At 35.5% G+C, this 13,478-nt stretch overlaps 1 protein-coding gene across 2 annotated transcripts; it reads right to left on the bottom strand.

Annotated features, from left to right (window-relative positions):
• Positions 1–1,303: 1,303 nt before the first annotated feature.
• Positions 1,304–10,242, bottom strand: LOC102307062 (deoxynucleoside triphosphate triphosphohydrolase SAMHD1). Of its 2 annotated transcripts, none has more exons than XM_042227879.1 (15): positions 10,028–10,242; positions 6,521–6,681; positions 6,293–6,429; positions 5,945–6,018; positions 5,000–5,167; positions 4,800–4,897; positions 4,491–4,599; positions 4,307–4,398; positions 4,096–4,214; positions 3,864–3,991; positions 3,181–3,210; positions 3,012–3,098; positions 2,749–2,856; positions 2,557–2,670; positions 1,304–2,384 (listed from the first exon to the last, which is right to left on the bottom strand). In XM_042227879.1, the coding sequence occupies exons 1-15, from the start codon at positions 10,034–10,036 to the stop codon at positions 2,367–2,369; spliced, it is 1,452 nt and encodes a 483-aa protein (XP_042083813.1). In that variant the 5' UTR covers positions 10,037–10,242; the 3' UTR covers positions 1,304–2,366. The 2 variants fall into 2 exon arrangements, with proteins under 2 accessions (XP_042083813.1, XP_042083812.1); XM_042227878.1 differs by having other exon boundaries at positions 1,746–2,384; positions 4,800–4,900; positions 10,028–10,240.
• Between the last annotated feature and the right edge of the window lie 3,236 nt (positions 10,243–13,478).

Below are 13,478 nucleotides of genomic sequence, written 5' to 3'. Positions count from 1 at the left end.
AATTCTCATGACCATTGATCAACAACCACTGACATTGGGGAAACCTGCAGTCAGCTGAGACTGAAGGTTTGAGACTGAAGGACTGAACGTTTCTCCCACAAAACGCTACGTCCAGATGAACAGAATCAACTTTTGGAGACAAATGTTATAAAACACCTGATATCTCTGACATCTGGCTTGTACTGTACGGCAGACTTGTAGCTGACCTAATATTGACCCGAATCGAGAATATCACTCAGGATCGGGTTTGACTTATAGGAATGGCACATTTGGGCCACTTTTGAGCCTGACATATCTGTGTTTACCTCAAAAAGTATTTCCATAAAGTTCTGGGTCTTTATGACAGCAGACTCTGAATACAGAACAAAACCAGAAGCCCGTAACTCAGACACTTATACACCAAAGATTATGATGTTGAATTATAAAAGTATCCAATGACTAAAGATGACTGAAAAAACAACAACAATTTTATTCCTGTTTTTCTGATACGCTCCCTACTTCACTGTTAAATTTTATAGATCAATAACCCCTTATAAAGAGTGCTGCTAAAGTATTGGTTAATAATTAAATAAATGAAAAAGATCTTCTTGATACATATTTAAAAAATAGGCAACACATTCTGCTTCCGGTCTATAACTCGCTATTTGCGGACAGCTTGATGCACGTCGCAAGTACTTGGATGACAAGTAGGGGGCGGAGCAAATTGCGATGAAGCGAATGAAGCCTCACGTAAAGTGACTCGGTGACGTAAACGCATAAAAAAGGCGGTGTTATGTACAGTAACTTCATATCGATTAAAACCGTCGGAGCTGTCAAGGAGAGACGGTCATTATCATGGACGCTGTCCTGTAAAACACACTGATTAAACAACACTGTATAGTAGTCTGCTCTGTTCTTTAAATATTTAAAATACAAGTGTAGCAATTTTATTCTATTTACTTTGATTAATTAATTGAATGGTTTATAAAACAAGTAAAATAAATATTTGCATAGTTATAATTTTTTTCTCTAATTTCTTATAACTATATCTAATGATACTAATGTACTAATGATAACCCCATTTGAATCAATTCTACCATCAGTTTTGGTGCTTACAATTCACTCTGATAAATGTAAACTGTAAACCTGCTGCTGGATTTTTAGTCATCCATTATACCTTGAATTTGTTCCTATTCACCATCAGTAATTTGATTTAGTGTTATTTTCTCAAAAATCACTACATATAAGCACATGCTTGGACATGTCCTAAAGCTCTACCTCAGTTTTCTAGTATCTGGCTGTGCACTCTGTCCCTCACCCTTTACTTCCTGTATGTTCTGCCTGTAGATGCTTGTTTGCAGTAGTAAGGTGTGGACCTTCAAGTCACCAGCTGTTGTTAATCAGCTGTTGTCATAAATACCTGATGCCCACTCCAACACCCTGCCACATTGTAGACTGATGTTAAAACACTTAGCTGAATATGTAGCTGTTAAGAATAGGTGCATTTCTAGCCTGATAGCATCAGTGCTTCTTCCCCAGCCTAATTCCTGCAACCTCCTTCCTTTGGCTCAGCCTTGGATGATCTTTTTAATACCAGTTTATCATCTGTTATTGATAGGAGAAAATGCCCCATAAAATGGGAAATAAATGACCTTTAAATTAGGAAAGTAAGGTAAACTAAAATGTTTACCTTTTTTCCATCGTTGTATGTATGGGAAGTTAATATATACTTTTATAAATATAGCATTATATCAAAATTTCTTCTTTTGGTGTAACTTCAAAATGATACAACAGAAAGAGAAAAGGAGCTTTATTTTGAATAGACCCGAAATCAACAAACACATCTAAACAGTAAAACAGCTAAAAGTTTCAATTAACCTTTGGTAGGTTTTCATTTAGAGACCCATTACATAATAAAGAATAAATTTTCACACAGTCAAAACTCACAAGAGTACCCAATGCTTGTCTTAACCATATATTGATCAGAGCTGAGCTTTAAGATATAATATAATAGTGAAAATTGTGTGATATATAGTTTATTCAATACATGACTTGTTTTAGATTTTAGGTTCTTACTTCACATTGATACATATTGCAGAAAGTAAAAAAGCCTTGCTAACCACAAAACCATATCAACCGGAGATGTGGAAGATTTACAAATCATTCAGTATGTAAATATATTGGTTATATTTAATTTCCAAACTAAACCACTTAGTTAAAATAAAAGATAAAAAACAAAAAGAAGATATTGTAAAATAGACAATCTGACTTTTATGATTTAAATTCCTGTTTCAGAATCTCTGCAGTATCGCTAAAACTTAGTGTCTGAATGTTTAACATCTTCAGATTCACTGGGCGTCTTCTGGTGTTGCTTTTTTGACATCACTCTAATTCTCCTCCACCTCCTGTATTTATATAAAGTTCATTAGTACAACCAAAGAGGCAAAGTTATAAATCTGTAATTCGTAATCAGGACTCTGACAAGATACAGTTTTTAACTGCAGCTTGTATGCTTATCTTCCCACCACATTGCTGCTTATGTAGTAACACCACTGTCATTATATAGAATAGTAATACCTTTTTCACAGCCTCGAAGCACTTCTTTGCATCTTCCAGACGCTTATCATTACGTCTCTTCCAGTAAACCCTAATATGCTTCTCAGAAAAGCATTCTGGGCGAAGATTGGATACCTGACAACAAGGACAGTGACATAAAAATGACAAAATGTGCAGCAGAAAGTTGCCCTATATATGCACTGTGATTCTGACCTCTTCTGGCTTGATCTTGAATCCAATGGTAGGGTTAAACTTGCTGTAGAAATATGTATAGTTACTGATCGGGTCTTCATTGTTCTTTCCATAGTCAAATTTGGCAACCTAAAAGAGAAGTGTGACAGAGAAGCTGGTGTTTATATTCACATGTAAATAATGGCTCATTGGAGGTTCGCAATGTCTTTTGAATCAAATGATTATTAACAAAATCCAAGATATTAAGAAAAGACTTATTGAAGGCAATTAAATTAAAAACTCACTTTAACTTCAAAGTTGTCGTTTTCATCCTGTTTTCCATCCTTAGGAATGACTTTAGCCAGTTCTGCTTTTAAACGTTTAGTCACGTCCTGAAGTAAGGAAGAGAGAACCTGAGCCTTTATCTTATTATTGATTTGTTAATCTTGTTTTATAATGAATCCTCATTCTTACCTCTGCTTTCTCTTGGTCTTTTTTCTTGAGCTGAGAAAGTCAGAAAAATTGGAGTGAGAAGACAGAGATTTGTTCATTATTGGTAACAGTAAGAGAACCTTTACCTTACACTCCTTCCATGTGTTTCTCAATTTTCAATTTTTTTTCTGTTTGAAACTGGACTTTTCTTAGATTCCTAAATTCAAGACTTTCTTAGGTCTTCCAAGACTTTAAAATATTTAAATCTACAGCTTGGTGTTTTAGTTCACACATAGAAAAAATACTCAGAAAGTAGTAGTAGTGTATACCTGTCTAGCTCCTGTTAGGTCATGTGTGAAAAGGCAATGTCAGAAAAGCCAGTCACATATCACGTGCTGACACCAGGCTTTATATTAGGTTGATTTTATTAACAACAACAGGGAATAAACATGGAGATTAAACTGGGCTAATAAGAGAGGTTTACGGAATAACTATTAAAGACTATGTATTGAAATTCCTTTCGTCAAGCAACATTAGCGACAAAGATTTATTGTTGCTAAGCGTTTTTTGCAGCCATGCACATGAAAAAACTTGTTCCATTGTCAAAACTTTTTGGCCATGACTGCATATTCATAATGTCAGGTTTAGAAATTGTAGATAAGAAAACATCTTCAGCTGTCAATAGTGAACTTGTAATACAAACTCATGAAAATCTAACTGCAGACCTTTATTTCACCCACAAGCTGGTACAAATCTCGACGCATTATCCTCTGTATAATCTGTGCTGCCTCCTCCAGAGAGGAAGGGGTGGAAGAACAAGCACCATAGTGGAGTATTTGTTCAATCACTTCATCTACAGAGCAAGCAGAACAAATAAAATGCATGTATAGACAAGTTCAGATGTTTTAAAAGTTAAATGAGTAGTTAATTTTAAACACCACACTTCAAATCCTCTACCTGTCAGCTTGGTGTATGCCTCCTTGTGCTTTTTAGCTTTGGAGAGACAGCATGCCTTCCCTTCTGCCCATTTAATAAAGTGTTTATCCTGATCTGCTTTTAAGAGAGCGTCTTTAATCCTGAATAAAAATGGCCAACATGTCAGTTTTAGGTGAGACAGTAGACAAATTAAATGTTGTGTAGTACTGATACCTGAACTACAGGTACTCACATAATCTCTACTGCCATTTTTACTCTGTGCTGGTAGGCTCTTCTGTGGAGAGAGTTTCTTGTGTGGAACATGTCATACAGATTTGCCATTTCCTGTTGAAAGCATGCCTATAGTTTAGTCACAGATAATGAGATAAATAGCTCGCTCTTTTCAAAATTAATAAAAAAAAAAAACAGGTCAGCACCTTGTCTCTTGAACAAATGTGTAACTGCCCGTCCACATTACACACTCTGGCAAATACGATAAAGCGTCGATGGTCAAAGTTGTTCTGGATGCCCAGGTGGTGGCAATCCCTGAAATAGGAGTGAGAAGATGTGGATTTCAAAAAACAACCATTCCCCCCACAAAGAGGTTCAAAGTATTCCTGAGATTCTTCATATCGTGTAGTAAAACAAACATTATTGAATATTGTTGATGTTCAACAGGAACTGATACAGAGAAATTTAGCAATACAAGTTAAAAGAGGACAGTTTTACTGGATAGCAAGCTTCACCTTGCGAAGTAGTCAAACTTGTCCACATCTATTCCATTTTGTTTGTTTGCCACAATTTCATAGAGAAAGGATTTTTCATTGTTTCGACCTTTATACAACTGCTGTGGAGATGAAGCCAGAATAATAACATTAGGCATAGTTTTTTCCAGGAATAATCCTGACTGATTTCAAAACATTCACACAAAAAAAACGATGAATACCTCATTCAGAGGTGAATTGTTCTTCACAGATCCTTTAATCATCTCCTTGATAAACACCAGGTCATTCTCATTGTCACCTTCTGTTATCAGTCCGTACTCATTCATCACTGGCGTCAGTTTATTGTCATCCACTAGGTGATCAAACATTAATATAGAGGCATCCTCATGCTGCAAGAACACAAAGGCAAGCATTTTAATGATCACAGATTCAAAGTGGACCCCCCCTCCACCCCCCCAAAACAAACAAACAAAAACACAGGTTAACTTCTCAGGTAATAAGTACTCAAACAACATTTATATGCATTTCAAATTTCAAATGTAACAGTCACAATTCCTTTTACAAAGCCAACAGGTCTGACCTAACCTGTGAAATGCATGTTCATTGTTAATTTATCATTTAGTGGAACTGCTGTAGCTAATGTTACTTGGCAAATTTATTAATTAAATTTTATTTAAACAAATAAAAGCCCCATCATAATAGATGCAAAATATTGACAGCAGTAACAAAAGGAGAGATTTACTGTTCTTCTTTTCACCCCCTGCCTGCACCAATATGATTTTGTTTTTGTTTTTTGCTTTTACATCCATCTAAATTAGTATTCTTCAGTTTCTTTTACAGAGGCTCAAATTTTCCTAACTTTGGACAGAGACAGTTTGTTTTAAGTTTTCAGTCTTCAGTCACAGTGGAGCTAACTCAGTGAACCTGTATTTATTCTGTATGGACTTTGGATTTCCTCCAGGTACTTCTCAAAGTAGAGAAAGTGCTCAAAGTGTGTGGAAATAAAGTTTTGTAGTGCTTCAAGTGGTCAGTGAGACCAGAAAACCAGCAAAAATAATTGCTGGTCCATTTCTATTTTTTTCTGTATTTTTATATATGTTTCAGTTTTTGGAATGACTGCTACGACCCATTTCACACAAACTGAAACTAATATTTTTCTTTCTTACCTCCCATTTTTCACCATTTGGGTCTGCTTGAGGGTTGAACATTCCATCAAAGACATGAGAAAAGGGCCCGTGACCTTGAATTGAAGGGGAAAAAAAAGGTGAATGTGTGTGAACTTCAGATTGGGTGACTTGTGATAAATTCCTGTCAGGCACTGACAAAAATCAAATAAAAATCTATTTGATTATATTTGGTTATTAATACTTTTGTAAATTTCCAGGAAAAAACAGTCTCCTCCAACTTTCAAACAGAACAACTTGTTTGAAGGAGGGGTGTATGGACTACATGATGGAGCCACCTTACATCTTCAATATAATGCATGTAATACTGAAAAACTGTGTATGATTTACCCAGGTCATGGCAAAGGCCTGCAATCTGCACACAAAGGACATCTCGGTCATTGATGAGGGATTCTGAGTTCAGTGACGGCTCCTCTAACTGTTTTGCCCTCAAAGCTTTTACAAGCTCTCCTGCCAAATGCCCCACTCTGTATCACAAAACACACAGTTCACCATGAAACAAACTGAAAAAACAAACAATTTATCAAAAAATGTGTAACTCCAAACATGTTGACATACCCAACTGAGTGCTCAAAGCGGTTGTGTGACGCTCCTGGAAAAACATAATAACCGCCCCCAAGTTGCTTGATTTTTCGTAGTCTCTGAAACTGGGGTGTGTCTATGATCTTGACAAGAAGTGGAGGTAACTCGATGTGGCCATGGATGGGATCATTAAACACCTGAGTGAAAAAAAGAAAGAAATTTTTTTGATAAACTGTGTCTATCTAAAGATGAGTAGTAGCGCTGAGTCTTTTTTATTTTTATTTTATTTATTCTCCCTTAATTTGATTTGTTACTATATTTCACTTCTTATTTGTCATAGACTGCCAACAGGCTCAATATACCATAACCATTAAAAAGGTACATGTGGATGGATTAATAACAGCTGTTGAAAAACCAAAAGGTAACAGTAAAGCATGTAATGCTGTGTGCTGCTCAGGACTGCACCCACACACCCATTTATTTTCCAATGCAAGAGGGAAAAGATTCATAGAATTAAACAACTAATGTTAAGGAATTAAACATGAACAACAAAAAATATTTCCTAAAAACCATAATCTACAACTTACCTTTTTTCTGTGTTTAACATAACACATTTAACATCTTATGATCAGCCATTTTACTGCAAGATGCTACCAAACAAACACTTTAAGCATATGTGATGCAAGAAAGCCCATAGAGACAAAAAAAATTGGTCAAAGCTGTGATGTGATATTTAGGTCTACATTTACTAGTGCTTTGCACAAGGGGCAGTCACTTCTGTTGGATTTTACTAAAGAGGAACAGTGCCAGTATTTTGGGGGGCATTTAGCCTGATGACACATTTGAAAATATGTAAACATGGGAGTGGAAAGTTCTTTACTGTTCTACTGACAGTGCACTGATTTCTATACCAAGATGTAGCTGCTCAGTTTATCTCAATAATTATTACTATCAAGTAGCACAAATTAGTGCCTTAAAAACAAGCGCACCCTCCCAGTGAGGCAACAATGTCTTAAATAATAATAATACTGTGGGTAATATGAAAGTGCAGGTTTTATGCATGTTTTTTTTTCTGAAAGCATCATGAGCAGATAAATTTGGGGACGCTGAAGAAGAATAAATGTGGTTTTGATATAAAAGTAAAATATTAAAAATTTCTGTGACTGTGTGAGCTCTTTAGGACTGAGACTCAAGTGGAGCACAAATCCAGAGGGCACATTTAAGGGGGTCACAGATGCGGTGGAACCAGGGATTCTCTTCACCCGAGGTGCAATTTGTTTACAAAAAAAAGAAGAAATACTGATAGTCAGGTGGCACAGGTTGGTGGTATGAACAACCAAAAATAAATTTGTACAAACAAACTGTTAAAAAAATGAAGGAGACTTATAAATCAACTACAGATAATTTCAAAGGCCGACCAGCCTTTATTCTTACAGAGCCACCTTGAACTCCACCCTCAGGAACTCAGCCTCATAAAGCTTAAGCCCCTCCCCTAAGAACAAACCATACAAGTAATTAATTAGTTTATACTCGATACTCATAACCAAAATGTGACAACGAGGCTTCGACACAAAAATCACAAATACAGAAGTTTATTCACAATGACTAAAAGGCTATTTAAACAAAAGATTGACAAACTGCCCTCTGTTTCTTACTGCTTAGTAAGAGCCCAATTCCTCCCTACTATAAAGAGGTTTGGAAGTTACTATTTCCTGTTCGCAGTCCTCGTACCTCCAAATGGTGGCAACATGTAATAAAGGAACCTTGAACATTCTGGCAATACTGTTAAATCAACTTTGCAATAAATGGCTCTGAATAGATGGGCCCACTGTGTGACTATTTTATGGTATGAAATGGTATTAGTACAATGCTTAGGAGAATTAGGGGAAGTACGTATTTTATTTCACCTACTTAGGACTTCAAACAAACTATTGAAGGAATAGCATCACATTCACAACTAAAACAAAAACTGTATTTTGTGGGCTAGATGTTATAAATTGCCATTCTAGCATGTTGTGGGATATATGTAGTCCTCTAGAGGGCATCGGTTATCCTGTGAAAATCACGATCCTGGACCAATGTTATTATTATGATGATATAGGAAGAAAACTAATATGGGAGTATCAGGTAGACCTATCCAGAGGCAAGAGCTGCATTATTCCAAACTATTCTACCATGTAAACCTGAAATTGTTTTGTGTGCTTTAATGGAAGCTCCTACAAATACATCTCTGATAAAGTCAACCACTAAAATACCTTCACTGTCAATGCCTTTCAGTTCCAAACCGATACTGTGCCTCTTGATCAGTAGCTAGTTTACACTAATGTCTGGTGAAGACAGTTGGTAGATACGACCCCACCTGCTCTGTCATTTTTGCTGTGACATCATTACACATATATTTCTAGGAATTTCACTTTCAGAACTCCACAGACAGCCACAACACAAGACTGATGCAGCCAATCAAGAAATAAAAAACAAAAAATCTCACTCACTTTTACAATATCACCAATAGTATGTATTACCTTTATTGAAATAAAAAAAAAATTAAAAAAACAGTAGCACTGAGGTGATGGCATCATGACATGATGCTCCTCTGTTTCTTGAGACTGGAGTATTTGTCTCCTCTTATGCAGTTATTGTGAGCAAAACTGGTCACTGCACATGCTTCATGAATCCAGTGATAAGTTTGAGTGTGCACTTCTTTTGTAGGTGAGGTAAGGACATTTTAACTGATTTATTAATTATGAGCTCACTTCTGCTTTGAAGCAGAAACAATGAGCTTTGAAAATGAGATCTCATTGCAAGGACAGAATAGTAATCACTAGATTAGTTTGCCCTAACCAAATATAGCCCAATATAAAAAAAGGATATTCAGTGAAAAAAAGAAGACTTGTTATACCCCTCACTTTTTGCAAGCATGTAGACAAACATCTTGATGATGTTTGTTCAGGTAGTTCAGGTACAGTTCAGGTACAAAGTAGTTAAAATTTTAGGATGAAGTTACGAATATTTCAAAAAACATTTTGGTTCGAAAATGGAGGAAGTGCAGTGCAGGCTCATTTTTACTGGAAGGTATTTAAACATGTGCTTGGAAAGCAAATTCAATTCCAGGGATACATTTGAGTATCTAAACCTCAGTGTTATTGGCCTTCCTCTAAACACAAAAAGAAACTGACACTAACCTGATGGAAGCCAAGAGACCTTTGGACTGTTGTGCATTAAAAATCAATAAAAATTTGAATCTTTCTTCAACACAGAACAAAATTCAGTGTATGCATATGTGCTGACATAGGACCTGTTTTTAGTAATGACTAGTAATAACTTTTTAGGGATCTTATTTAAGATTGACTATGGATTTTAAAAAATAAAATAAAATAAAAACATCATCACTGTTTATTGAAGGACACAGATAATAATGATGCTTACACTGAGCACTTCTAATCAGGTATAAGGTATAAGACCAACAATTTTCAGACATTATCACACACTAAAACTGCCATGTAAAACTCTAAAATGTAATATTTTAAAGTCTGTTTTAATTACCTTGGCCATGGCGATTGAACTTCAGTCTGCACAAGAAGGATGTCTCTGTCAGCAACATGGAGTTCTGATTGCTATGTACTGCAAGTTCCTCTCTCTATATACAGATATATTTGTTTAGTGTTTTATGATTCTTCTCCACCCTTTGCTCCCATCCTGTTTTTTTGTCTCTCTGTTTATGGATGTGGCACTTTCTCTCCTCCCGATTACACACCTTCACATTTTCACATCACTGCTGTGAAACCTGTGCGTAGGAACATTATTTATTTTCAATAAAGTATTCCTAATTACTGTGATTATTAGAAAGGAAAGTGGAAAGCTTATGACCAAAAAAACCCCCATCAAACACCCAAGTCTCAGGACTCAAAGTAGGTTTGGAAAAGTAGTAAAAGGTCTTCATTTTTCTGGGATAAATATATCAAGAATGCATCAGTGCCCATTGGCTGGGTTACAAATCCAGTTGCCTTTATCATATCTCAACAGACCTAATAGGTACATAAAACACAATATTTTGTTGAACAAAAGGTTCAGCAAAAGATGACTTGAAAACCATTATTTAGTACCAGTAATGTTGCACTGCGAACACTGTTGGCAATTTTAGCTTGGTGAGGACAGCCTATACAACAATGGTGGTGTATCTAAAATGTCAGGCTGGCTCTTAGCCTCTTTATGTGGAGCAGCTTGGACCTCCTGTCATTACGTATGACATACACTCCTGGTGCAAAGTCCAACAGATTATTCTCTCCGGAGTAATTTCACTCTACAGGTAGTGGAAAACCAATCCCAAAATAATCCTCAGCTGTGGGATCACTCTCAGGGCTATTGTTTGCTTTAGCATAAGCAAGAATTTTAAGTCAGGAAAAATGAAGTCATCTTTCCTGATTTAAAGCACAATGATTAAAAAACGTTAAGGCTGAAAATGTAAATAACTCAACTTTAAGAACTCTATACTTTCCTCTTGTGATACAACATAAATCTTCTTTTTTGGAAAAGGGTTTAAGCATCAATGGCCTTGCATCTGTTCATTACCAGCCATTTGATTTTGTACAAAAGTTCCAATCCAGTCTAAGATTATTTTTAATTGAGGTAAATAGTCAATGTTTTCCTTTTCCAGTAACTCTGATCATATTCTGGCATTAATAGGGAGGGTTTGTTCACATGTATAGTTTAAATTATTTTACAGTTTGTTTGCCATTTTTTTCTGTGCATGATTTTGATGAGCAGTGGCAAAGCAGCAGGTTTTAGTATACAGCATCACAATCAGTGTCAAGAAAAAGCCTTGAAACCTGTCTCCTTAGTTTCCAAAGCTTAAAGGAAAATGAGTCTGCTGTTAGACAAGAGACTACACAGTAGTAAACATGGCCCATATAGTACACACACATACACACACACAGTTTTTTGAGACATGATACTACAATCAAATTAAAAGCTACCTATTTGACATATTTTCCATTGTGAATAAAATATGGGTTTGCAAGTTATTCCACATTTTATTTACATTTTATAGTGTCCATTGTCTTTGTAGTTTTCATCAAATCAATAAATGCAGCTGTCAGTTTTTAATAAAAATTGGAGCCAGTGTTCAATTACAGTTAAATTATTAGTAGAATTTTAGTTTAAAAATTTCTTCAAATTGTCACTATCAATTAATGATTCTACATTCAGAAACAGGAGCAGGCCAGAGAAGTAAAGATGATCAGAAAATGTGCATCTTCAAGGTCGAGTCAGCTACATAACATTTCCTTTTACATACTCAGTATTTAAGTATGTCTCAGAAATTAAAACAATACTTCAAAAATAGAATGTTAGCATGTTATTTGAAGATGTCATATACCAGATTTTCTGTAAAAAAAAATTCACATTCAGATATCATTTCATGTCTGGAGCCTAGAAGATCTGAAGGAACCATTGCAATCAGTCAGCTGTGTTTGATCTCTTTTTAACCAATGAACTACATTTAAGAATCATTAAGGAAGTGGTGAGAGAGTCTGGATCCACAACTCTGTGTATCCAGAAGCTGCACCAAAAAGAATAATTATGCATTTTTCTACGATGTGTGGAATAAACATATTCAATTTTTTGTACAGTGTTTTGTATAAATTCATATTCTTGCTAAATGTGAAGACTTTGTGAATTGTTGCTGTTTCTGTTGACTTTGACTTATTTGTCTTATAATGGCCGATTGTTTAAAGTTGATTTTGTTTCATAATAAAGTTGAAAACAAACAAACAAACAAAAAAAAAACGAAGATGATTTGTTCATGGCAAGAAAATTCATCTTTTTGGTACTCTGCTTTTTAAAAATATGAACAAGTTTTTTTTTAAACTATGGTTGACAATGTATCAAATCTAAAATTTAACAAAAGACAAAATAAGAAAAATTAAGAAAGTAACAAAATCAAATGCAGAAATTCTAACACTAACTCACTCACAAGTGAGTACACAGTAACTGCATCAGTCACATTGAACCTTCTACAATGAACCATATTTGTACTGTAGCCCAGTGAGACAAACCACTCTTCCTCTCTAGCCTTCTAAATCTGATCAGACATACGTGTCTCTTACCGTTTACTACCAACAGCAGATCACCCACAGAAATTCTGTGATTGTGACATCATGCTAATTTGCCTGCTTTGTAATTCTGTACCTTAAACAAAGAATGCTTTAATAAAAGTGTAATTTTCTAATTTAGCAAGTAACTTGATACAATGTGAAGCAAAAAGGGTAAAAACACCAACAGTATGCTAGTGTTCTTCAGGATGAGAAAGAGATCTTTGCTGAAGCTTTTACTAAAGCTCTTATTTCTCACTAACTTGTCACTGGCCTGAAATTTGGACAAATCTGCTTTGGAAACCAGCTTTTACATTTTTTGTTAGGTAAATTGTGGCAGGGCATTCCTCCCAGCTATGCGTTAAATTCTCCTATTAGAAAACCAACACCATGCTATAGGGTAGTTAACCTCTCATTCACCGAGGAAAAGGCCAATATGCAGTCAGTGAACTGGAGGCTGTCAAATATTAGATGTATTAATTTTGCGAAATTTCAAGTAAAAAATGGAGCTGTTAATCAATATTTTTGTATGCAAGACACAAAGACTAGAGGAGTAAAGAAGCTGAGGAGATGATGAGATTGATGGGGAAATGTGCATCTTCAGGGCTAGGTTAACAGGATAACCTTTCCAGTGATGAGACACACCAATTCCCATCTTAAAAGCAGCTGAGATATGCTTAAGATAAAACTTAGAAAAACTGGATCCCTGTGACAACACTTTAAACAATACTTTGATACAACTCACGGCTGAAAGCAAAGGGTCACTTGAAGGCTCACATCACAGACAAATACTGTATTTACTTCTACGGAGGAAGCGGGAGCTATGGAAGCCCATTTCCGCCACTAAAAAAAAGGTATCCTATCTTTCTTGAAATTTCAACTTATTAACTCGAAATTTTGATTTA

This window comes from Haplochromis burtoni, unplaced genomic scaffold (assembly GCF_018398535.1).
Source record: "Haplochromis burtoni strain Fernald_Lab_line unplaced genomic scaffold, NCSU_Asbu1 Contig_287, whole genome shotgun sequence".
NCBI lineage: Eukaryota > Metazoa > Chordata > Actinopteri > Cichliformes > Cichlidae > Haplochromis > Haplochromis burtoni.
This window is presented reverse-complemented; position numbering and strand designations above follow the sequence as displayed.

Bases quoted from the DNA above. Each gene is read 5' to 3' on its own strand.
- LOC102307062 (XM_042227878.1), bottom strand. The intron at 4,600-4,799 runs GTGAAGCTTGCT...CTCCTATTTCAG, and splicing joins AAGTTTGACTACTTCGCAAG to GGATTGCCACCACCTGGGCA. The intron at 3,992-4,095 runs GTAGAGGATTTG...CTTGCTCTGTAG, and splicing joins GGCATACACCAAGCTGACAG to ATGAAGTGATTGAACAAATA.